General features: G+C 38.5%; 1 protein-coding gene across 1 annotated transcript in view; it reads left to right on the forward strand.

The window, feature by feature from the left end:
- Nucleotides 1-24186, forward strand: part of SYNE1 (spectrin repeat containing nuclear envelope protein 1) — a 448877-nt gene that overhangs the window by 262257 nt on the left and 162434 nt on the right. The window contains exons 79-91 of the mRNA XM_061207647.1: nucleotides 125-343; nucleotides 1285-1544; nucleotides 3109-3274; nucleotides 3616-3771; nucleotides 5880-6032; nucleotides 6644-6826; nucleotides 7568-7705; nucleotides 11354-11539; nucleotides 12215-12337; nucleotides 12698-12880; nucleotides 13960-14103; nucleotides 18584-18778; nucleotides 19869-20009. Coding sequence (XP_061063630.1) covers nucleotides 125-343; nucleotides 1285-1544; nucleotides 3109-3274; nucleotides 3616-3771; nucleotides 5880-6032; nucleotides 6644-6826; nucleotides 7568-7705; nucleotides 11354-11539; nucleotides 12215-12337; nucleotides 12698-12880; nucleotides 13960-14103; nucleotides 18584-18778; nucleotides 19869-20009 — 2247 coding nt within the window. The remainder of the gene's footprint in view (nucleotides 1-124; nucleotides 344-1284; nucleotides 1545-3108; nucleotides 3275-3615; nucleotides 3772-5879; nucleotides 6033-6643; nucleotides 6827-7567; nucleotides 7706-11353; nucleotides 11540-12214; nucleotides 12338-12697; nucleotides 12881-13959; nucleotides 14104-18583; nucleotides 18779-19868; nucleotides 20010-24186) is intronic.

Consider the following 24186-nt stretch of genomic DNA (forward strand, 5'->3'; position numbering starts at 1 on the left):
CCAGAGGAAAATAAACATATGTAGGAACATTTCCTTTTGCAGATAATTTTAGGCTTTACCAAAATCCATAGAGCTTTTGAAAAAACCATCTCTCCCCTCAACCTCTATTCCTCTCCCCACCCAGGCTTTAGTGTCAGTAGTTAACTCTTTTCGTGAGAAAATTGTGGCCTTAGAGGGTGAAGCTTCAGAACTGGAAAGAACCGGAAATGGCGCGAGCAAAGCAACCATAAGCAGGTCGATGACGGCTGTCTGGCAGCGCTGGACACGGCTCCGCGCTGTGGCCCAGGACCAGGAGAAGATACTGGAAGATGCAGTGGATGAGTGGAAGATCTTTAACAATAAGGTAATCTCCATTACTGATGGGCTCAAAGTATTGTTTCCTTGCTGATGAGAATGTATTTTGAAAAGTGGTATTTTGCTCCTTTTTTTCAAATCAGCCTTATGAAAGTAAAAAGCCTTTTTAAAAAAAATCTCTATTTCCATTGACTTGAAAACCAAAATATGAAATAAAATACATATGCAATGTGCAATTTAGTCCCAAGTCTGGGTCCAGTTATTTTAATAGGAAATAAACCAAGTAATCACATTTTGAAAGGAGGACAAGCCCATTTTGCCCCATTTGTGAGGCTCTTAGTGACACTTTCTTTCCTGGCCCTGAAAAAGTGCAAAACACTTTGTCTTTGCCATGAAATAAGCAGGAATTTAACTCATTTTCCAAATCCTGTTTAATTTAATATCTTTCCTTTTAAGTAGGGTTCAAGTTTTAAGCCACATCTTCCTTTATGACTCAAAGGCACATATTCACGTTAGCATAAATATTGAAAAGATTTTTTCTTTTATCTGTTTAGTAAAATAAAAATTTTTTTAAAAACCTTTTTGTATGTTATGAAATGTCTAATTCCCCTATTATTATTATATTATTATTTTTATTTATTTATTTATTTTTGGCCACACCATGCAGCGTGTGGGATCTTAGTTCCCTAACCAGGGATCGAACCCGTGCCCCCTGCATTGGGAGCACAGAGTCTTAACCATTGGACTGCCAGGGATGTCCCTGCACTGATGTTATTTTGAGATTAAATCTTAAAACCCAGAATAATAGTGGTGGTCTTTCCTTCCATGTTAAGGAGATTGTTCACATTTTAGTTTCCTGAGATTTAGAGTTAACACCATCATCTTTAACGTGCTCCAATGCATTAGTGTCAAATTTGGCATTTATGGGAATTGCCCTCTTTTTTTCAGTTTATTTACTTTGAAATTCATAGTATGTACATTTGTCATCAGGTTAAAAAAGCCACTGAAATGATTAATAAGCTGCAAGATAAATTACCGGGAAGTTCAGCAGAGAAAGCCTCAAAAGCAGAACTCTTAACTCTTCTTGAATATCATGACACATTCATTCTGGAGCTGGAACAGCAACAGTCGGGCTTACGGATGCTGGAGCAGCAAGCACTGAGCATGCTCCAGGATGGGGCCACGCCATCCCCTGGAGAAGAGCCACCCACTGTGCAGGAAATCACGGCGATGCAGGACCGGTGCCTGAAGTAACTATACACCTGCTCTCATTCTCTGTTTCTAAACTTGGCCATGACCCAAAGGGACAAATGTGGTATTAAGAGTCTGGGGGTGCTCCCCCCAGACCACCTTAAAAATGTGGGGCTCTGTTCCTGTCATCCTTGCTATCTATTACATATCTAGTTGTATTTAGAAATATAGTAACGAACCAGATGCCATCTCTGCCTTCAGGTAGTTTACAGTCAAGCAGCAGAGGTAGACAACTAAAGATGCCTTTTAGGTGGAGCGTGGGAGGGGCACTAAGGGAAATCAAAGCAGAGGCAACTAATCTAGGAGAGGAGTCAAGGAAGGCTTCTCTTCAGAAGGGGTATTTAAGCTAAAGACTAAGCAGGCTTGAGCCAGCCAGTGAGTTCTGCAAACAGGGGAATAGCTAGTAAGAAAGCGTGGAAGGAAGCATGTTACCTCAGGGAACTCTTGGGTGATGGGGCGATTCATGAGACATAAAGCTTAAAAGGTAAACAGTTGGGAGCTATTGAGTACTTGGTTTTGATAAATCTTGATAACTCATTGGCTAAATTGGATGACACATAGATTAGAGCAAGGATGATACCAAAGTCCAGGTAAATAATAGTCATTTACTGATAGTGAACTTAGAGAAAGTTAATCTTTTATTTATTTATTTATTTATTTATTTATTTATTTATTTTTGGCTATGTTGGGTCTTCATTGCTACACACAGGTTTTCTCTAGTTGTGGAGAGCGGGGGGCCACTCTTCGTTGCGGTTTGCGGGCTTCTCTTGTTGTGGCGCACGGGCTTAGTTTTTCCGCGGCATGTGGGATCTTCCCGGACCAGGGTTTGAACCTGTGTCCCCTGCGTTGGCAGGTGGATTCTTAACCACCGCATCACCAGGGGAGTCCCGAAAATTAATCTTAATGATATGTAACCAGCTTGATTCACTTATGGGGCCAGAGAGGAAACATCACTATGTAATTTAACTCCTGTATTAACTACTACTACTCATACATATCCTACATTCACCCCGTCACTTGTAGATGAGTTCAGGATAATCCGACTCCACTTATTTAAATTTTTTAACCAAATTTATGTCAATTCAAATAAAGACTTACAATTTGGATGTTGAACATTATTAATCATAAAATTTCCAAAGTTTGAGTCTTTATTTAAAGACTAGTTTCTAATAGTCACAAATATTCCAGTTACACATTACTTTTAAAGGCTGATGATTCTGCACCATGAGTAGATTTTCAAAGAGGAAATAAATAATCAAACAATCTCCAGGTTACTCTCGACAAGAAAATGAATTGCAGTTTAGTGGCATGGGAGTATGTCAGCTCTCAATTTTCCAAGGATAAATCATTCACTTCACATGATGTATTTTCTTCTGTTATACTTGAAGTACACTTAAATGTTACTGAAAATTATCTGGCAGTTTGGGCGAAGTGTCTTTACTTGGAAAAAAGATAGGCGGCTTCACTTTTTTAATGTCTGTTTTTGACAATTTGATGTCATGTATTGGGGGGGTTCCTTTCGTTTCAGTCCACATCTGCTTTCTCCCTTTATTGTTTCTAAAGCATGCAGGAGAAAGTGAAGAAGAACGGAAAGGTGGTAAGGCAGGAGCTGAAGGAGCGAGAAGTGGTGGAGACCCAAATCAATTCAGTAAAATCTTGGGTTCAGGAAACGAAGGAGTATTTGGGGAATCCAACAATAGAAATAGATGCTCAACTTGAAGAACTTAAGGTACAAAACTCATTCCCTAGACCCATCATGTTAAAAAATTGTCCTGCTTTTAATCAAATGTATCTGTTTATATTCAATGAAATAATTGAATTAAAAATTTTTAGAAATGTTTTCTAAAAAAGACTTTTAGTATTATTTCATTGGGCTTTCTTTTGTTCTGTATAAAGTGGACATGCTTCTTATTGAGACTAAAGAAAATTTTGCTTTTTGTAAATGTGTTTCTCTAATTCCACACTTAATCATATTTTGAGGAACAATGCATATAGCCTTGTCTCTGTACCCATAAAAATTAATTTCCTTGTCAGGCTCCCAGAAATTTCTTATGTTGATCTTTTCTTCAGATTCTCCTAACAGAAGCCACAAATCACCGACAGAACATTGAGAAAATGGCTGAAGAACAGAAGAATAAGTATCTTGGTCTATATACTATATTACCTTCTGAACTCTCTCTTCAGCTAGCTGAAGTGGCCTTGGACCTAGGAACTATCCATGATCAGGTAAACCTACGGTCAAGAAAGAGTACTTTTCCACTCTTTTATAGGCTCAGTACTCTTGTATGAGAGTTCGTGATTTTCACAATCCTGTCTTCATGGAAACAGAGTTTAAAAAAAAAGATCAGTATAAAATAATAATATTAAATTAGAGGTCTTATTCATACGCAAGAAGTATATGAGAAGATATTAGATGTGAACAATACTGTCAACATTAAAGATAATTTATCTGCTTCCAAAAGGAAATTACTCAACGAAACAAAGATACATTTCATGTATTCAACGAATATTTATTGAGTATCCAGAGTCTGCCAGGCACTCTTCTTTTGTTGTTTCAGTTCAGCAAGATGTAGTAGGTGAAGATATTTGAAAAAAGGGAAAATCAGAGTTAAAAAAATAAGGTAAAACCAGGAATGAGGTTTCTACCCCAAATGCGTGCTATAGGGTCCCGTATTGTGTCTAGAGGAAGTCCTATCAGTCTAACTCTAACTTCCAAATAACTAAGGAAAGGAATGTGTATAAATTTTAAAACATATCTTTTTTTTTTTTTTAATTTAACAAATTTCTACATAGCCATTCATAGTACTGAGATCAGAGGGATATTTCTATCTTAACTCCTCGTAAAGAACATACACTTTCACGTAGGGAAAATAGCTTCAGTAGCATTTGTATGGAAACATAATGGGTTTTAGGACCTTCTTGGTGGCCTAACACTAAAGCAGTTTAGTTAAAACTGGTCTACAGAAGATAAAGGGAGGATAATTCTAAACTACTACATGAAATGGAAAGTAGTATTGCATTATAGAAACTATAAAACTATAAAATTCATGTAAGTGTGCTGTACCTTTTAGACTCTCCAGTGTATGATGCAAAGTCTTTAAAAATTTTCATCAAAGTCTAATTCTACTGCATCATACTATTGACCTAAACTATTATTTTCTATTTTAAGTATTAAAATATTAATTTTAATACTAATATTTTACAGTATTACTTATTTGGTTTTTCTCCTTAGACATTGGAAGGTCTTTTGGGAAGGATGACCTGGCGAGTTCAGATCTTAAAAAAAGAAGTTCAAATTTCAGGGTTTTTTCCCCTGTGGATAAATTTCCCTATAATAGAGTTATTCACATGCATTCCATTTACGTTAGCGCTCAACTCAAAATAATGAAGTCAAAAAAAGTACTCTTTTAATGGTGTATTTCCTCACTGCTAAGGAGATTTGATTTGCTATTTTTATATATTACAGAATGATCAGTGATCAGCACAATAAATCTAGTTAGCATTCAAAACCATACATAGTTATAAAAATTTTTTTTCTCGTGATGAAAACTTTTAAGAAGTACTCTCTTAGCAACCTTCAAGTATGCAATATAAGATTGTTAACTGTAGTCACCATGCCATACATTACATCTGCATCACTTAAAGAGATTTTTTTAAGGCCTTTCATTTATACAAAGAAAATATTTCTTTACCATCTTCCCTTCAACATTTTATTATAAGCAAAATATGAATGTTATCATATCAAATCAAAGCCATTAGAAACTTGTAAATATTAACTGTGATTTTTCATTTTCCTTTCCATTGGACATGTTCTGTGCTTTTTTGTCATACTATATACAGAGGTAACTGGAAGTTAGAAAAAGAGTTAACAGATCATTAACAGCTACTTATGGAAAGGTGCATGGACACAAATCTGTGTGCCTCCAATTATCTGGAATCGTCTTCCATTTTATGAAGAAAAAGGCTTAGAAGAGTTTGTATGTTTAGGGTCACAAAGTTAGTAAGTGGAGAAGATAGAATTCAAACTCAGCTATCTGCACTGCTTCCTGTAAACATCTGATGAGTGAATCACTGTACATGCATTGCTTACTCCTTTGCTGAAATAGCAGCAGAAAGAGGTGCAGTTAATACGTAAAATGATGGGAAGTAAGGCTGCAAGGAAAGCCATGAGAGCTTGTAATTGCACGTGGCTGGCTTGTTGAGGCATTTCGATGCCCAAGCAGTGTTGATGACCTAAAGTGCCTCTTGGCAATATCTGAAGATGGAGATATATGTTAGTATTAATTATCCAATTTTTACTATGGTTGATTTTTCTGTTCTCATTGATTATTTAGATCCAGGCCAAAATAAAAGAAGTTGAACAGAGCAAGGCCATGAGTCAGGAATTCAGCCAGCAAATTCAGAAGATAGCCAAAGATCTCACAACTATTCTAACCAAGCTGAGAGCAAAGACAGATAATTTAGTTCAAGCTAAAACTGACCAAAAGGTAAGGAAGGAGAAGTGGAAATATAAGGGGTGCTATTGAATGAATTAAATATTTTGATTGCATTAGTTTATTTTGAAGATACAGGGGGAAAAAAAAAAAAAAAGCTTCCTTGATTAGCAGGCTTCATGAAAACCAGAGAGTAAAGGCAGGCAGTAAAGAAATTTTGTAAATACAATAATATAGAGCTACTTATATCGTATAATTTATTATCACAGTTGAACTGTATTCATACATATACATGCACATGTAGTGTCAAAGGACTGAATGATGGTTTAGGATTACAAGTATATAAATTTCAAAATGAAGGATGTTCTTGGTAGTTAAATACCTGTTCTCATTTTGCCAATGAGTAAAGTGACTAATCCTTTTTGGGTGGGACAGAAGGAAAATTTTAGCTCTCTCAGCCTCGTAGGAAATAAACACCAGGGTTACAAAACATCCTGCTCTGCCTTTTCAACTGAAGAAGCAGAAATGAACTGATCATAGTTGAATTATTCGTATATATTTGGCTTTTACAAAAATCATTTAACATATAATCCTTCTGATTCTGGAAAATCTGGAGAAATTTATTATCTATAGTCTAACGTTCTTTCCTTTTGATGACCATCCAGGTGCTAGGAAAGGAATTAGACGTCTGTAACTTAAAATTAATGGACCTAGATGAAGCAGTACAAAAATTCTCGGAACAGAATGGCCAACTGGGTAAACCACTGGCCAAGAAGATAGGAAAACTGACTGAACTTCACCAACAGGCCATTAGACAGGCCGATAACCGGCTCTCTAAGCTCAGCCAGGTATGTTTTCCCAGCCGGTAATCAACATTCTCTAAAGCCAAAATTCAATTTTCTATTTTTTGCTTTTAAAAATAAGTGAAAAGATAATATGGACAATGATGAGAGTAATTTAAGTGTAGCTTATTTCATACCATGCCTGTATTCCTAAGATTTACATGTAAACCTGACTTTATTTTATATCAAACCATATTATAAATTGATTGACAAAGGTGTTCATATAAATGGACTTTTTATAAATAAGTAAATATATATATATATGTATGTTTGCCTTTACTTAATTGGTTCAGGTCACACATCATCATAATTGTTGAGCATAGACTGAACTTTTGCAAATTGACTATGTTTTTTTCTGCAATCAGGGATGAGTTAAATCAGGATTTGCAACCAATAAATTATAATGTTGAAACCTATAATCCCCACCTACCACCTCCTTACTCAGTGAGGGTAGAGTAGGAAAGGAGGGAGAGAGAAGAGCTAGATAGAGGAATAAGAGATAAGAATGGAGAATTTTTTTTAAAAGATTATTCAAGCATAGTAAGAACTTGGACTTTATCCTAAAGTCACTGGGAAGTCCTTAATAGATGTTCAATAAGGAAATAATTTTTCATGATACCTTTAGATATCACAGATATCATAATGATCAATTCATAGGATTATTGTATCCAAAGAGAGATCGAAGACTGATTTCTAGCTCACGAAGCAGAGTTTACGTTTGTTATCTGAATGTTAATGATTTTTCAGGCAGCATCCCATTTAGAAGAATACAGTGAAATGCTGGAGTCAATTCTGAAGTGGATTGAGAAAGCTAAAGTCTCAGTACATGGAAAGATTGCATGGAATTCTGCAAGCCAACTTCGGGAACAATACATTTCACATCAGGTAACTTTGGGAAAATAGTTTTCAAAGAATAACTAAGAGAGTACTTTGATTTAACTGGCTAGGCTGACAGAAAATTTAGAGGACCATGATGTAAAATTATTGTAGGTGCCAGGAAAAAAGAAAGGTAAGGTAGCCCTAACAACTTGTCCAGGGGATTGAAAGAAAGTAGCTACCCATGAGATTTCATAAGACCGTATATATAAATAAATATCCTCCTCTGTCTCCCCTAGACTTTCCATTTCCCAAGACCAAAAATAATCATCCAGATAGGACTTTTTTTTTTTTGAAGCTTCTTTGAAATAATTGTATGCAGGGATGTAGTGGGAAATTCTTCCCCAGGAAGAGCTGTAGGGACAGGTGAAAAGATTATAGCCTCCAGACTCAGACTGATGGGGAAACCAAGTTCTGCCATTTAGAGCTGTGTAATTTGGAGGAAACTACTTTGCCTCTCAGAATTCAGTCTTATCATCAATAAGATGGAGATGTAAATGATATTCATACTGCAGAGTTATCATGAGGATCAAATGGTTTAACATATGTGCCATCATCAAGCACAGTCCCTGGCACATGGGTCCTCAGTCAGAGCCTCAATCTCATGCCTCTTCCTTCCAGCCCTTCTGCCTGGTCACAGTGGGCTGACCTCCCGCAGGAAGTAGGGGTCAGCTGGGAATGAGTCCACACCACATGGGGACCGCATTACTTCATTTCCTCTGAAGTTTTCTCTCAACCATATCATCCAGGAAATTATTTCATCCCTTTATAATTTAGGCTTGAATTAGATACAGATATCTAATAGCCAGTTATCTTGCAATCAAATACAGAATGGTCTTTATTTAAGTTACATGAGTATCCTCAAGTATTTTAGATTTTCTCTCTTTTATTCTGATTTATATATATTCATGTCTTTTAAATGCATCCCCTTTTCCATTCCAGTTGACAGGGTTCTAGATCAAAGCCTCATTTTCTCCTTCTTGGAATGCTTTAACAGGCTCCTAATTGGTTTCCCTGTATTTATCTTTCTTCTCTAATCAATCCTGCACACTCCTCTCAAGAAATCTTTCTTAAACAACTACGGAGTTGTTCTGCCTGACGTTATGCATTATACATTAACAGACAAGACTTAAGTTACAATTGGTTGTAAACAATGAAAAAATATTCATTAGAAATCTAGAAATGCAAATTTAAAAGAGAGAGAGCATTTTAATTATCAAGTTAACAGTATTTTTAAAAGCTCATATTTAAAGAAGTGAGAGCTCTCGAACACTGCTGGTAACTTGGTTAAATCTCTTTGCAAAACAATTAGAAAATGTATCATGATCATCAAAACATTACTACTCTGTAATCCAAAATGTAGGAAATATTTTATATGAATATTAATGACTATACTGGAATTTTAAAGAAAACTTAAATGTCAAATAAGTTTTCTGAGTAAATTTTTGGATTTCATAAAATATAATGTAGTCTTTAAAATGACCAAGAAGGTAGTTTTTGGTTTTGTTTTGGTTTTTGTTTTTTTTTAAATAGCTCCTGCTCTCATTCATTTATGTATTCAATAATCATTTATAGAGTGCTTTCCAAAGCTAGGAATTTTGTTAGGCATTTGAAACACAAAGGATATTCCCTGCCTCTGCCCCAGGGAGTTGATAATTAAAGGGAGAAAGGAGATAGAAAGACAGATCTAGACAATTACAATACAGTGTGATAAGTGCAGGGATTGAGAGCCCAAGATGCTGAAGGAACTCAAGGGCGGGTACCCAACCCAGACTGCCCAGGATTTGAGAAGATTAAGGAAGGAAAAGGTGATTCTGAGCTGAATCCTGAAAGACACGCAGCCTACTTGTCATGGAGTTTTAGACAAAACCACATGTTGAAATCCTGGCAGTAGGAGTGAGGGGTGCTGTAGGTGGTGCACTGGCGAGGAGGTCTGCACAGAGCTGGAAAGAGAGAGAAGACAAAGACAGATCATGGAAGCCTGTTAAGAACTTGGCCTTTCTCCTGAAGTCACTCTAAGCCTTGGACAGATATTCTGCAGGCAAGTGACAAGCTCAGACTTACAGTTTAAGAAAGATGACTTAGAAGCCTGTGGAAAACAGATGGATGAAGGTAAGAGAACTAGAAGGTCGTTTCAGTATTCCAGTAGACAATGACAAGGCCTCTCTTTGGAGGCTGAGAGAGGACAAAAATCAAGGGGTATTACCCAGCAAGAACTGTGGACTTGTAGGCTATTGGGTGTGGCTGAAAGAGAGGGAGGAGCCACGGATGGTTCCCAGGTTGTTTTGATTTGGGCGGTTCAGCGGGTTGAGTGCGTTGAGGGACACAGGAGGACAGATGTCAGGTATTGGTGGTGACCTCACACAGACGTTCAGGAGAAAACTCAGCCTGTTACACACCGTTCTGGGGAGTTCTCCCGTGCCTGAAAACTGCCTGACTTTATCCAAAAACAACGCACAGAGAGAAAATGCATGTATTCTAATATCAGGTGAAAAAGAAGGAAAATTGTAGGTATGTTACGATCTCAATTACCTAAAATTATACCCAAACTGAACAGCAGTTATTGCTTAAAGTTGTCTCTGGGATATGGGATTATGGACTATTTTATCTTCTTTATTTTTCAATATTTTCTAAGCTTTATAATATACATTATAATATATATAATGTATAATATGTTATATAATATATATATAATATATGTATATGACATTTATTGTGAGAAAAAAGATGTACTTTATTTTTTAAAATAAGAATCTATTGCCTAAGAGTAATGTCCCATCTCCCATTTCTCCTCTTTACACATCACACACCCCAGGAACTGCACATTTTGTGCTCACTCACCGATGTGCCTTTGCTTATTATTCTGTCCCCTCAGCATAAAATGTCTTTCCTTTTCCTCCCCATCTGTCAATGCAAACATTCTTCTGACTCAGCTCAGATGTGACTCTCCCAGGAAGCCTTCTCTCAACCCTCCTGCAAGTAGTAGCACATGTCATTTCTGGCATCCTTAACCCTTTCTTCTTTCACTCTACTCATAAAATGCATATTATGTGCTTATTATTCTGTTTATGTTGTCCCAAGAGATGATACTCTCTTGAATGACAAGGGCTTTGTTTTATCCCAAGTTGTTTCTACCCCTTTGTCTCACTTAAAGCCAGTGTTTGTGATGCTCTTGTCTTGTTTTCATTTCTTAGATCCATATATGCTTAGGTCTTAGATACAGAATATGAGACCTGAGAAGCATCTCTTTAGTTTGAATATGAGAAAAGGGGGGCCAGTGACCTGATGAAGATACCCAGTGCGTCAGAGCGTCACCACTGCTGGAAATACTCACGTCCTGACCCTCACCAGGGAGCCGCTTGGGGTGGCAGATGGAGCGCTAGCCTTATGGTCCAACACAGGTGGCCTCAACAGATTGTTTACAGCTCCTGAAACTTGATTTCTTTTTGAAAAGGGGGTAACAGGAAGTGGGGAGCAGGCACAGGGCTGTGAAGGTTAAACACAGTAAGACACACGACCTACACAATGTGCAGGGAAAATGTGAATTACGTCTCCTTACTCCCTCCCCAGTCTGATGGTCTTTACACCACACCGTATTGATTACCCATACCTCTCTGCCTACCTGTCAATGTCATGAACATTGATAATTCACTCTAGACCATGCTAGAAGAATCTGAAGAGATTTACAACAATCTGGAAGTGATGACTGAGAAATTACAGTACCTCGATAGCGTGTACCATACGGAAAAAATGTCTCAGCAAGTAGCAGACCTGGGACGGGAGACTGAGGAGCTGCGGCAGATGATCAGAATTCATTTGCAGAACCTCCACGATGCTGCCAAGGTAAAACATAAACTTTTTTTTTTTTTTAAGTAATTTAAATGGAAAAGTCTATCATTAAAAAAACAATCGTGGTTGTATAGCAAACGTAGAGTGCTTACCTCTGATGAGCCTTCTTGACTGTGATGGTTATGGTCGGGTGTCTGACGCACAGTGACGCCAAACAACACCTAAACATCAGAGTTTGGAGCAGAGAAAGACTTGGGCCATGCAAGGAGACGGGTGACTCATGCCCCGCAAAACCCCAAACTTCCTGCAGGGTTTCAGCAAAGCATTTTTAAAGGCCGGGAGAGGGAGAGGGGCGTCACAGGGTATGTGATCAGCTTGTGCACAGTTCTCTGACTGGTTGATGGTGAGGTAACAGGGAGGTGTCACAGGGCTTAACAGTATCAGTCCTTAAGCTCCAGGAGGCCTGGGGCTGTGAGCTCATGGTCAGCAAGTAGTTAACATCTTCCATCTGGTGGGGGCTTTTCAGCTCCGTTAAACAGCTCAGGAAATGTGCATGAGATATTGTTATCTGGGTACTTCAGAGAGGAGCTCAAGCAGAGGGTATTGGGGAGGGGGTCTGCCCCAGAAGGCCCTATAGGGTCCTGCCTGGTTACATGATGCTATTCTCCACCTATGACTTTGGACTTCAAGTGCTTATATATCGACATTCACATTGCTCTTACTCTGCAGGATATGAAAAAATTTGAAACAGAGCTCCGAAACTTACAAGTTGCTTTGGAGCAAGCCCAGACAACACTGACTTCTCCAGAGGTTGGACGTCTTAGTCTCAAGGAGCAACTCTCTCACCGACAGGCAAGCAAAAATAATTCAGGGGAAATGGGTAGGGAGCTGTATTTTTGAAAAAGAAAGGATAGTTAGGAAAAGTAATTTCTAAACTCTGTTATAGTCTGAGCACTGTATGCATGATTTAAAAAAATTCCTGGGAAAATTTGTATAACTTGGGACAGAGCTGTAATTTAGTAAATGTCTCTTGCTTATGAAATACACCATTAAAACGTAAAATTTTAAAATATTTCAGAATATACATTTTAAATGGAAAATGTCTATTTTATGTATACATATATTTTATGTAAATAAATAAATTTATATCAAATTGGTATAAGATATAAAATTTAAACATTTAAAATATGAAATATGAACTCGCACTTTCAGCATTTGCTGTCTGAGATGGAGTCACTCAAGCCAAAAGTGCACGCGGTGCAGATGAGCCAGAGCGCGCTCCGGATCCCCGAGGACGTTGTCACCAGCTTGCCGCTGTGCCACGCAGCTCTGCGCCTGCAGGAGGGGGCCAGCCGGCTCCAGCACACGGCCATCCAGCAGTGCAACATCATGCAGGCACGTGCAGCGGGGCCAGCGGCGTCTGCAGGCGGTCCCCACGCCACCCGCAGAGCAGCAGCCGATGAGTCATGGGCTGCTTTTCTTAGCATTTACGTGGGCTCAGCCATCAAAACACATCCAGAGTGTTAACTCTGACAGCTTGTTGTGGTTATATAAAATAAGGACATGAGATGCTATCGTTTGGATCGTCCACAAAAGCCTGGGGAAAGCTCTATTAAAAATATCCTTTGGTGAAAACTATCTTTTAGCAATTATTTTTTTTATAAAGAACAACTTATGAAGGTTAATTTTGATATTCAATCATAGATTTTTATCTCATTGTTCATCTGAAAATCATCTAGAACTTTGTAATAAGACTTTACTGCTAGGGTGTATTACAGAATTTTTTTTTTTTTTTTTAATATTTCAGCTTATTGATGCATTTTATTGCCTGAGAAGTACATCCAACTATAACTCTTAGTCTCTTCCCCTAATAAGAGAACAATTATTTACTAGGAAGAAATGACACTATTTATCTCTTATCTACTTTCAACTAATATTTCACCTACTTTATCTAAAAATTGTATACATGTCCTCTCATTAAACCACTAATGGTCTATTTGGTCAACTCTACTTGCATTATCTTGTAATTTGTTAGACAGTAAATTCCTGAGGGTAGAAGTCATGCTTCATTCATTTTTATATCCCCTATTCCAGCACTTAGCTGAGTGCCTTACGTATATATTTAGTATTTCTTTCATGGAACAATGAAGTAACCATGCTTTTCATACTGCTTTCTACCATGTTCTAGACCATGACATTGCCGTCTTTAGGGCAATAAGGAGAAGAGGATCTAGCCACTTAACTATTTTCAGTCCATCAGTAATCTTGCCGAAATGTTTTAGAGAGAAGGCTCTGAAATATCTGAGTAGAGCTGAGGATTTGAATCATCTGGGAATTTTCCCCATCATTTCTTTGTTCCCTTGACACATGGGTAAATAGGAGTTAGCACCAGAGTTTGGCAGATAGCAGCACAGAAGCACTTACACAGTTATTGACATAGACAGATAATTGTCTTTTTTTGTTTTCTGTCAAAGGAGGCTGTGGTGCAATATGAACAATACGAGCACGAAATGCAGCTCCTCCAGGAGCTCATAGAAGGAGCTCACAGAGAGATTGAGGATAAGCCCGTGGCCACCAGCAACATCCAGGAGCTGCAAGCCCAGATTTCCCGGCACGAGGTATGACAAGCCAAGTACAAGGGCAGGACACTGGCTTGGTGAGAATATGTGATTGGTTTCCAGCGGATGAAAGAGAAAGGTCTTCCCTGTCCAGGGCATAATGTGTTGGGTTCTTGGAGAGCCTCTTTGACTCTCTTTACATTTTGAGGGCTATTTTTGCTGATACTTTCCAAGACCCAGTAGCGTGAGTCTTTCTCTTGATTCCAGAACCTCTTGACCCGACATTCGTGACATATCTCCAGCACGACCCACCGATTGTCTCCTGCAGAATTCTCACAGTTCATACACCAAAACACACTGTATTCCCTGTCTTTACAGACTGCAAGGAACAGCAGTGCTCAGAGCCTTGCTGCTTTGATGGTCCTCTTTTAAAAGAAGGGGTATTTCTTGTTAAAAAGAAAATCATTTGCTCTTTCACGTATAGGTCACTTCACCTCCTTTTACCAGAATCAGAGAATGACTCATGTTGTTTGTTTTGTGGGTTTCCAGATTATGCCTGTTAGCATCTTCCCCATTTTCAAATGCACCTCCTTCTTTGTACCCTTGGAATCATTATGACCTTAGGACTTGGACATCCCTTGTGCAGACCTGGTCCCAGAGATCATACAAGGAGCTTGAGTGTTCCAGCTCCTTGACACTTAGCAGTGAATTTCCTTTCCTGACCTGTCAAACCCTATATAGCTCACATTTACTCTTTCCTTGGGGGCTGGCTCCCAGCATCATGAATTTTGGAAAGTGACGGGGGGCTGGGGTGGGGTGTGTCCTGTTTCTCTGTGCCAAGGATAGACATTCAGTTTTTCCTTCCATCGGCTCTATTTTAACTTCATTGTCGTAAGAACAACAATTTTTCCAAACCAAATATCATGGTAAGATTCTCAAAAGATTCAACTGTCGCTTTTTTTCTTTTTTAATTTTTATTTTATATTGGAGCATAGTTGATGAACAATGTTGTGTTAGTTTCAGGTGTAAGGTTGGAAAATCTCACTTCCCCCCTTTCCAAATGCAGTTCTCTAGTTTCTTGTCACAGCCAGTGAGTGCATCCAACACTTAACAGTTGTATATGATTTACAAGTAATGTAAATGAATACCCCACCTACATTTACTTCTACATCATAGATAATCATCTGTGTTAACTATTCATTTCTCTTCTGCCACTGGTTAAATGAAAAGATGTTTTGCAACTATTTGAAACACTGTTTATATGTCATACATTACACTGTATAATACAAATTTATTTTGAAACTACTTTTAATCCCATTTTGTAAGACCCAGAATTTTGTTGTAACAGCTTTTCAGTCACAGCACAGAAAATATGTTTTAAAAAATCTATCTGGAATAACAATAATTATCATTGCTGCTGTGGGTTTTTTTTGTTTGTTTTATGTTTTTTAAAACAATTCACAAAGTTTTTAGATTATCTTTTACAACAACCCTGTGAGGTAAGAATTTTTTTGTGTGTATCATCTCCATTTTACTGATAAGAAAACAAAAACTGATTTTTTAGAATGACCTCCTGATCTTCCAGATCTAGTAACTGATAGAAACCAGATTCTAATCTAGTACCTTTGGGGACTTCCCTGGCGGTTCAGTGGTTAAGATTCTGAGCTTCCACTGCAGGGGGCATGGGTTCGATCCCTGGTCAGGGAACTAAGATCGCACATAAAAGAAAAGAATGATGGTCCAGGAGAATAAATGACTTGCCCAAGATCATTACAGTGCCGGCTCTCAGCAGAGTCAGCCGTAGACTGTCCTCTGGCTGCTACTCAGTGATCTGTTCATTTTGTCACATTTTCTCCTCCCAGTTCTAAACATTAGTGTAGATGTGTTAGTTTTGTCATGTGATTTAGATTCCATTTTCATATTTAAAATGACGTAGTCCTGTGTGAGGCTCATTGTATGTGTAAAACAAACACAGGAAGGAAAGTGCTGCATGGGGAAAGCCTGATTCATAACATAGAATTTGGGAAGAATGTTTTTTCCTGTATTTTCTGTCTGCTTTTAATGGAATTTAATCTTGAGGTGAGGCTAGTTTCCATATGGATAACTTAAACTCATAAAGATAATGGATCATTTGTTCATTTCCAAGGAATTCACATTTTTTTCGTGTAATTTTTCAAATGTTGCATTTAATTTGAAAAAACTTATCCTGTCGCTTTTAAATGATAGGAGAGAATACTCAGAGCTCTTTGCTTTCCACCTGACACAGAAGGCCTGCTCCTGTACCTGAAATTCCCACCTGTACACTCATCCTCTGTAATCATTTTCAGAAATACTCAGTAAAAACTAAGAATACATATGCTTCCTGAGACTGGGGAACACATTAACCCCCTTAGTGCTCCATTTTGATTTAGCGAATTTGACCACTAAGCTGCAAAGTTCATGGGATATAGGCAGGTTTATTCTTACAGAAGAAAGTTCTCGAGAGATGTTTGTCCAAGGGAATCACATGGACTAACCATAAAATGCAGATTCTCATAAGCCTAGTAAATCAAAAACTTTTGAAGCCTAGACCAGTATTGCATTTCTAACAAACAACTCAGATGAGTTGTGTTTTTTTTTTTTTTTTTAATATTGCTACTAGCGTTTTATTTATTTTTAAATTTTTTTGGCTGTGCCGAGCAGCATGTGGGATCTTAGTTCCCCAGCCAGGGATTGAACATGCGTCCCCTGCATTGGAAGCATGAAGTCTTAACCAGCGGACTGCCAGGGAAGTCCCCTAGATGAGTTTTATATACAATAACTTGAGAACATCGATTTAGGAAATGGGCGTTTGCTGTCAGCGTGCTAGGCAGGGTACTGCGGTAGGGGCCGTGACCATCCACGTGGGCATGAAGCATGGGAGGACTAAGACTAACTCCCCTTCACACAGAGTCTTCAAATCTGCCAGATGGGGCAAGCCATGGCAAGGAGGCTTAGTGATTTGTCCTATGAAAACAGAGAATTCAAGGAGTCCGGTGGGCTGGTAGATGACTTCCATGTGTACACGTTTACCAATTATTATAGAGTACTCATGTGTTAGGCACTAGACCAGATGTAGTAAATAGCTATTTAATCGCTATTATAAAAATCCTATTAGGTTTAACTAAGTAAGTTTCTGTAACCCTGAAAGGTAAAGATGTGATGATTTCTACTTTTTAAATCCTTGCTTAAAAAATTCCTGTACTTCTGTACTAGAAAGAAGACAGGATGCTGGCTGAGTTCTGCTGGACTGTTTTCCCTTCCACCCACCCAGTCAATTTTGGTTGGGAGGGGAGAAACAAAATGACAACAGTAGCAAAATGGTATGTGTGTACATATATACATACACATGTACATATACATACGTGTATCATTTTGCTATTGTCATTTTGTTTGTTTCTGAACTTCAGGTTCAAAGCTCTAGTTTGAGTGTGTATACACACACTATCATTTTAAAGACTCAGAAAATGTGTTCTGTACAAACGCTAAATGACAGGTTTTCAGGTGAAGGAGCCAAATAAAAGGAATAGAAAAAAATAGTGGTTTTGTACTTTTAGGGTTAATGTTTTACATGAATGTAATAAAAAAGAATGAATGTTTAAATCTTCATTTTTTAACTTATGTATGCATCTTTTAAGCAAGAAAGTATAAATTTAACATTTTAGAGTTCCCATTTTAGGTTATTAGGATTTTAATATTTTAATATATTAGATTTTTTAAGAGCTATGTGCTGTTCAGAATATATTTTCAATTAGCTCTTTGTAAAAGTTTTAAAACTTCTATCTCTTAAAACAATTTTTTTCAACAACAAATAAATTTAAAAGCCATTAAAATTGAACCACACTTCAAGTTCAAAGCTCTAGTTTGAGGCATCAGAAACATTTGAGGCATGATGGAGTACATGAGGGAAAATGTCATGAATGTACAAAATTTTATTTGGGGTGTAATCTGCATAAAACAAATAAGGGTTTCCTAAGTGGTATTCACCTTATCTGCAAAAAAGCAACTCCCCGGGGTCACAGGAATTCAGGAGCAGTTTACATTGTGATGCGTCTGTCACAAATGACTGCTCTGTTTGACATATTCCGGAGGGTAAGAGCTGAGCATTGCGTTTTTGGCAGTGTTAGTCATCACATGACCTAATTTGCCTGGCATGAACCATCTGGCAATTTCAGATTCCTTAGGCATTTTAAAGAGAGTTGCCAGGGCTTAACTTCCCATAAATTCCGATCCGGCCCGGAGCGTCTCTCGGGATTAGAATCCCCGGCCGCCTGCCGTCGTCTCTGCCGCCGCGCGCGCCGCAGCACCCCTTCCGGCCCCGCCGCGCTGTGGTCTGGCTCGGGGAGCGCGGCAGGCAGGCTCCGCGCTCGCACCGTCCACATCCTGCCTCCCCGCCGCTCCGTCTGGCGCAGCCCTGAGATTTCATTGGCCAGCCCCGGAGGAAGATGAACGCTACTAGTTCTGTTTCCTTCTGCTGCTGCTGTGACACCCGGGGCGCGGGGGGGCGGAAATGTTTCCTCAGGAGCTGGCTCAGAAAATCAAGGGCTACCAGGAGCAGATCGCTTCTTTGAACTCCAAGTGCAAGATGCTGACCATGAAAGCCAAGCACGCCACCATGCTGCTGACGGTGACCGAGGTGGAGGGGCTGGCGGAGGGGATGGAGGACCTGGACAGGGAGCTCCTCCCCGCGACCTCGGCCCACCCCTCTGTGGTCATGGTAAGTAAGGGTCAAGGCCAGTTTGCTGGGTGCCAGCTCGCTCTCTTCTGACTGTCTCCTGCCTAGTGGCTCTGGGCTCTTCTCCGTGGCTTGGTTTAGGGATCAGTGCTAGATCTTGCAGATTAGAACTGAGGAACAGTCCCCTTAACTCTCTGACTACCTTTGGGCCAAGGCCAATCTTTGACACTGTAAACAGTGACAGTTGAAATGAGGCTATTTGTTTGAGACTCCTGAATTACTTAACGTGCTGAAGGTTGGCCCTGCATTTGTTTATAATTTAGCAATAATACTCAGAAGCTCTGAGCTTCAAAACAATTCCTTTGCACAGTTTTCTCGTTTTCTGGGGGATGGGAGAATCATGCTACATATATGTTTTGTGTGTTTTTCCAGCTGAAGCACTGGCTGACTAGGTATGTTTGTGTATTCTGTTGTGTAAATGTTTAATAAATTATAGAAGGAAAGCTATTATTAGACAAATAAGAAAATAGAAAATCCAAAGTTTACCTTTGGATTAAAATAAGTTCCATTAATTTCTCTCTGCAACATTATTTCCTCATAACTTTGCATCTAAACTGCGTTAATTAGTTTGATAACTCAGTTTTTTTCAGTGCTGTATATTTTCCACAGATAATGTGCTGTGCTTTGGGTAGTGTATAACCATACCTGGACTCTTTTGGCAATATATTACTGTGGGTGCATTTATCTTGCTAGAATATTTGGAATTTGAAATATCCACAAGACCAAGCTTTATTTCATAGACCCTTCTCTCATTTGTATGATTCATGATTTTAATTTCTAAAGATACAATCAATCAAGAAAAGGAAAATAAAGAGATATTTCATCAACAAGAACACTCTATAATGTGACGTGCATCCCTTACCCCTGTTTGTCTTACAAATGGTCCCTAGGAGCATATTCACGTGAGGACAAAATTTTCAAATAGTAACACAGAATTTGTATGTAAATTTGGGTCTCAGTAATTCTAACTTTTGTTGTATAGTTATCTCTGTTTTGGCCTGTGCCTGACCAGGTCTTTTGTTAACATAGCTAACCAATTTTCATGTCCTTTGGGCAACATTTTATGTGACAGATGACTGCAGGTCGCTGTCACACTTTGCTGTCACCGGTCACTGAGGAGTCTGGGGAGGAGGGAACCAACAGTGAGATTTCCTCTCCACCTGCCTGTCGCTCCCCTTCACCTGTGGCTAATACAGATGCTTCCATTAACCAGGTACCACCCCCTTGGCATTCCTCCAGCTAAGATCTCTGAACGGATGCAGGACTCCATTCTCTGTTCTTATGAGATTATGGGTATGAATCGTAGACTTTGAGAAACACACCGTTAGGTGTGATAGTTGCACAAACTGTGATTGTCATGTGAGACCGATACTGGCTTAACCCACCATCTCCTCTCCCAGGCTACTGAAATGAGATGAGCAAAAATTAGGTCACAGAAATGATAGCTGGAGAAGGGCCTGTTTTAAGGCATTCTGGCTTTAGTTTCTAACAGCTGTCTGTAATGGAGTACTGCATCCTAACAGAAAATGAAATGTTTGTGTCACTGTTGTAAAATAACATGATTCTATTGCTGTTTTAACATTTTCACTGAACATAGTTTTGACACTTAACCAGCTCAGATTTTGAAGATGGAAAATTTATGTTCACCGTATCAGACTTTTTCTTTATTTGCTAATTGCCAACAAATTTCAAGGCTGTCAGTGTATATTTTGGAGTTCCTAAGTAGATTTGCATTTTGAGTTTTCTTACTTATCTTTCAATAATCTTAAATTTTATTTTTTATAAAATGGGGACCATAGCTTGCTGTTATGAGGTGTCTTTTTTGTGTACACTATATTAAATATAGATTACACTAAATTAAATATGTCAAAAGTTTTCATGAAAAATATTGGATAGAGATCAAAAAGATGCTTTTACAATAACCAAAATTGTTTTAATGTGTGTTATAATAATGTGTGTTAAAATAATAACCAAAATTGTTTTAATGTGTGTTAAAATAATACTTTCCTTTTTTTTCCTTTAGCCAAAAAACTAAAAAAAATTTTAATTACCTTATCATGAAATTACTAGTGTTCAAAGAAGTTAAAATTTATTATCAAGGGAGAAGCATTGAACATTGCAAGTGTTCTATAAGCTATATTACAAATCAATCATATTATTTTTATTTTAAAGCAAAAGCATTCAAAATAGGATTTCTGTGATAAAAAGAACCTACCTCCCCCCAAAAATGGAAAATGAAACGATGAAACCTTTAGATAAGACCGTTCTCTTGGAGGGAATTCCCTGGTCAGGCAACTGAGATCCTGCAAGCTGCGTGGCACGGCCGGAAAAAAAAAGACAATTCTCTTGGTAAAAATCTATGTAGCTTTAGGGAACATATCAATTCATGCATTCATCAGATACATTGTGAGCACCTGCTGGGCATAAAACCTTGTGCTGGGTCCCAGAGGTGTAACAAAGGCGGAGACAGCAGTGGCCCTTGCCCTCAAGCACCTTGTAATCTAGAGAAAAAGTGGCCATAAGATGAAGAATAACAAAAGTGATGAGAGGAAATTAAAAAAAAAAAAGAAGTTCACAGTGTTCTGGAGGATTTGGAAAACAGTTCTCCAAATTCTGATTTTAAAATATGAATTACTCATTCTTTGATGATGTGTTCTTCCCTGTGGTCACAGATGTCATTAGAATCATAGAAATATGGCTAGAGTCAGCTTTTTATTGTGTAAGAAAAATGTATCCTATATAATGTGCTTAATGTTCTTAACATTTTCAAATTGAACAATGAACACGGACCTTTGGACTAACACTTGGGAAGAGCATCCCCTTCCTAAAATTATAAGTCTGAGTGCTGCATCTTGTGAAGTGTCTTTCCATGTACATGTGAAAGTATTCTGTAAATGGTAAAATATGCAAACGTTTTTATTATGATTACTTTAACTGTCCAGCTCAGTCAAATCCCAAAATTATGAGCAAAATTGTGCTTTGTCTTAATCCCGTTTTGACACTCTGCCCATATCAACATCAATTTAAATCACGTTATTAACCTAACATACTTACATATGGAACTGCAAATTAGGGGGGAAAATCTTCATTTAGTTCATGTCAGGCAGCTATATTCGCAGGAAGCTGTTGGAAAGCAAAAATATAACGCTTGGTGTTAGACAAATCGACCGCATCGTTCCAGCCACATGTTACGCTTGTCCAGTGATGTAAGACAGAGGAAAATGAACAAATACTGCAACATGGCCAGTGATGCCTGGGTCTACAAAATTTTCTCTTGAAACTGAGAACATTTAGAATTCCCATAAGTTCCAGTTTGCAGGCTCAAAACACTGTACAGAATATGCACAGCTGTTTCAAGGAGCAGCCAAATATAACAGCTTCATAAAGTCGCAGCTGTTAAAAAAAGGCTGTGTGCTTGCCGCTTCTGTAAGTAGATCTCCATTATATAACTAACTGATCCCCTGCAGTCAGTGTGTTCTCTCTCTGACGGTAGTTATTAGCTGAAATGTGATAACAGTTTAGTTTACTTGAGGGTAGAAATAACGAGGCAGCCGCAGAACTTGCTGCAGGCTTCTTGATCTTATTAAAAGCAAGCCAAGACTTGGGCTCCTCCTCGGAAGAGCTGAGGGCAGTAGAAGTTTGAAGAGAGCGGTAGTGTAATGGGTAGAACCCCCGGTTCCAGGTTAAAAAGCTCAGAATGGGTCCCAGCTCTTCCTCTAAGCTGAATGTACCCGGAAAGTCCCTCATTTGTAATGGGAAGCAATGCTACTTAATTCACAAAATGGTGAAAGTTAATTTTGAAAGTACATTTTAGACTGGAAAATGCTAATCAAATTGTAGCAGTGGTTTTCCAAATTTAATTCCTTAGGAATCTGCTGGATAATAACTCCCATAACATAGACACGTAACCAACAAGAGACATATTTCTAAGGGTGATTCTTCACTATGCCAAATATTGCCCTTATTTAGTAGTTACTTATAGGACTGATTGATTTATTTTATTGACTCTATGTATTCCTCAAATAGATGCAAATTATTAATCTACAAAAGGTGATATATTTTCAAATTATTTTAGGTAACCAAGGGTTGTCTTTCCTGTCTAATAGACCTGAGACACACACACACACACACACACACACACACACACAAGCCAGAAAACAGGTTTTTTGGTGACAAATTTATTTTATTATTTTGGGGAGCCTTTATTTATTATAGAGTATTTAATTTAAATTTTTTACATTAAAGGACGTTTTGCTTTTCCTCGTAGACAGTAATGGTACTACCTTCCATGTATACAAAAGAGTTTACAAAAGTGCTTTTACATATACCATTTTTTATGAATGTATATACTTGCCTGTTATTTGCCAAATACTCCATGATACGCTCAGGATCAAAGACACTTCCACAGATTTTAAGGAACTCATAGTCTGTGTGAGAGCAGGTAAATGATGACCGTGGAGTGGGACAAGTGCTATGAAAGTGGGAAGCACAGTGTTGAGGAAGGACACAGAGTAAGTACCTAAACAAGGCTGGAGTTCAGTAGGCCAAGGATGTCCCCCTTTTGTTTTAAAGCAGGGGAAGGTAGGTACAGTTGGAGTGCACTAGAGTGATGTGAAGTTTTTCAGGCAGAAGGAAGCACATGTAGGAAGTTTTTCAGGCAGCAGGAAGGAAAATGGCCCATCAAGGCAACTGTAAATAATATCAGTATGATTGGAGAAACATAGATTTGGAGGAGGAGGTGGGAGGAGAAATGAAACTGAGAAGGTTACAGGAAACACACCCTGATGGACCTTGAATGCCACACAGAGGAATTTGAACTTTGTCCAGAAGCTAATCCTTAACTACTGAAGGAATTTAACTAGAAGCTCTGCCCAGAAGTGACTTTTAGAACAGGTCATTCTGGATCAATGTGGACAGGAGAACGGAGATAGACAAATCCAGAGCCCAGGAAGCTAGTGAGGGACAGAAGTTGCACACTCTGATGTCTGGTCCAGACCGGTGATGTAAATGAGAGAAACAGCGCAGGGGCTGTGGGCACCTGGACAGCACCTCCCCGCATGAACGAGGCAGCCTCTCCTCCGTTAGAATTACTGTAGCTGCCTGGACACAGAGTCCTGTCTTACCTACCTTCTGGTTTGCAAGAGAAGCCATGAATCGGGATTCTTATGAAAGCTCCCTCTCTGGATGAAGAGAAATTTTACACAATTTAAAACACTGTATAAACCAAGCTAAATGTATGCAGGCTAGAGGCAACCTGCAGGCTGCCAGTTTGCAACCTGAGAATTAGGAAGTTGTTGGTGTAACGTGAGCTTGAACCAGTGTTTTTGGCAATGGTATAGAACTTCATCCTTACATAAGCAGGGGCGGTAAGGGAAAGAAGAAATAGAGAA

Source organism: Eubalaena glacialis, chromosome 12 (genome assembly GCF_028564815.1).
Source record: "Eubalaena glacialis isolate mEubGla1 chromosome 12, mEubGla1.1.hap2.+ XY, whole genome shotgun sequence".
Lineage (NCBI taxonomy): Eukaryota > Metazoa > Chordata > Mammalia > Artiodactyla > Balaenidae > Eubalaena > Eubalaena glacialis.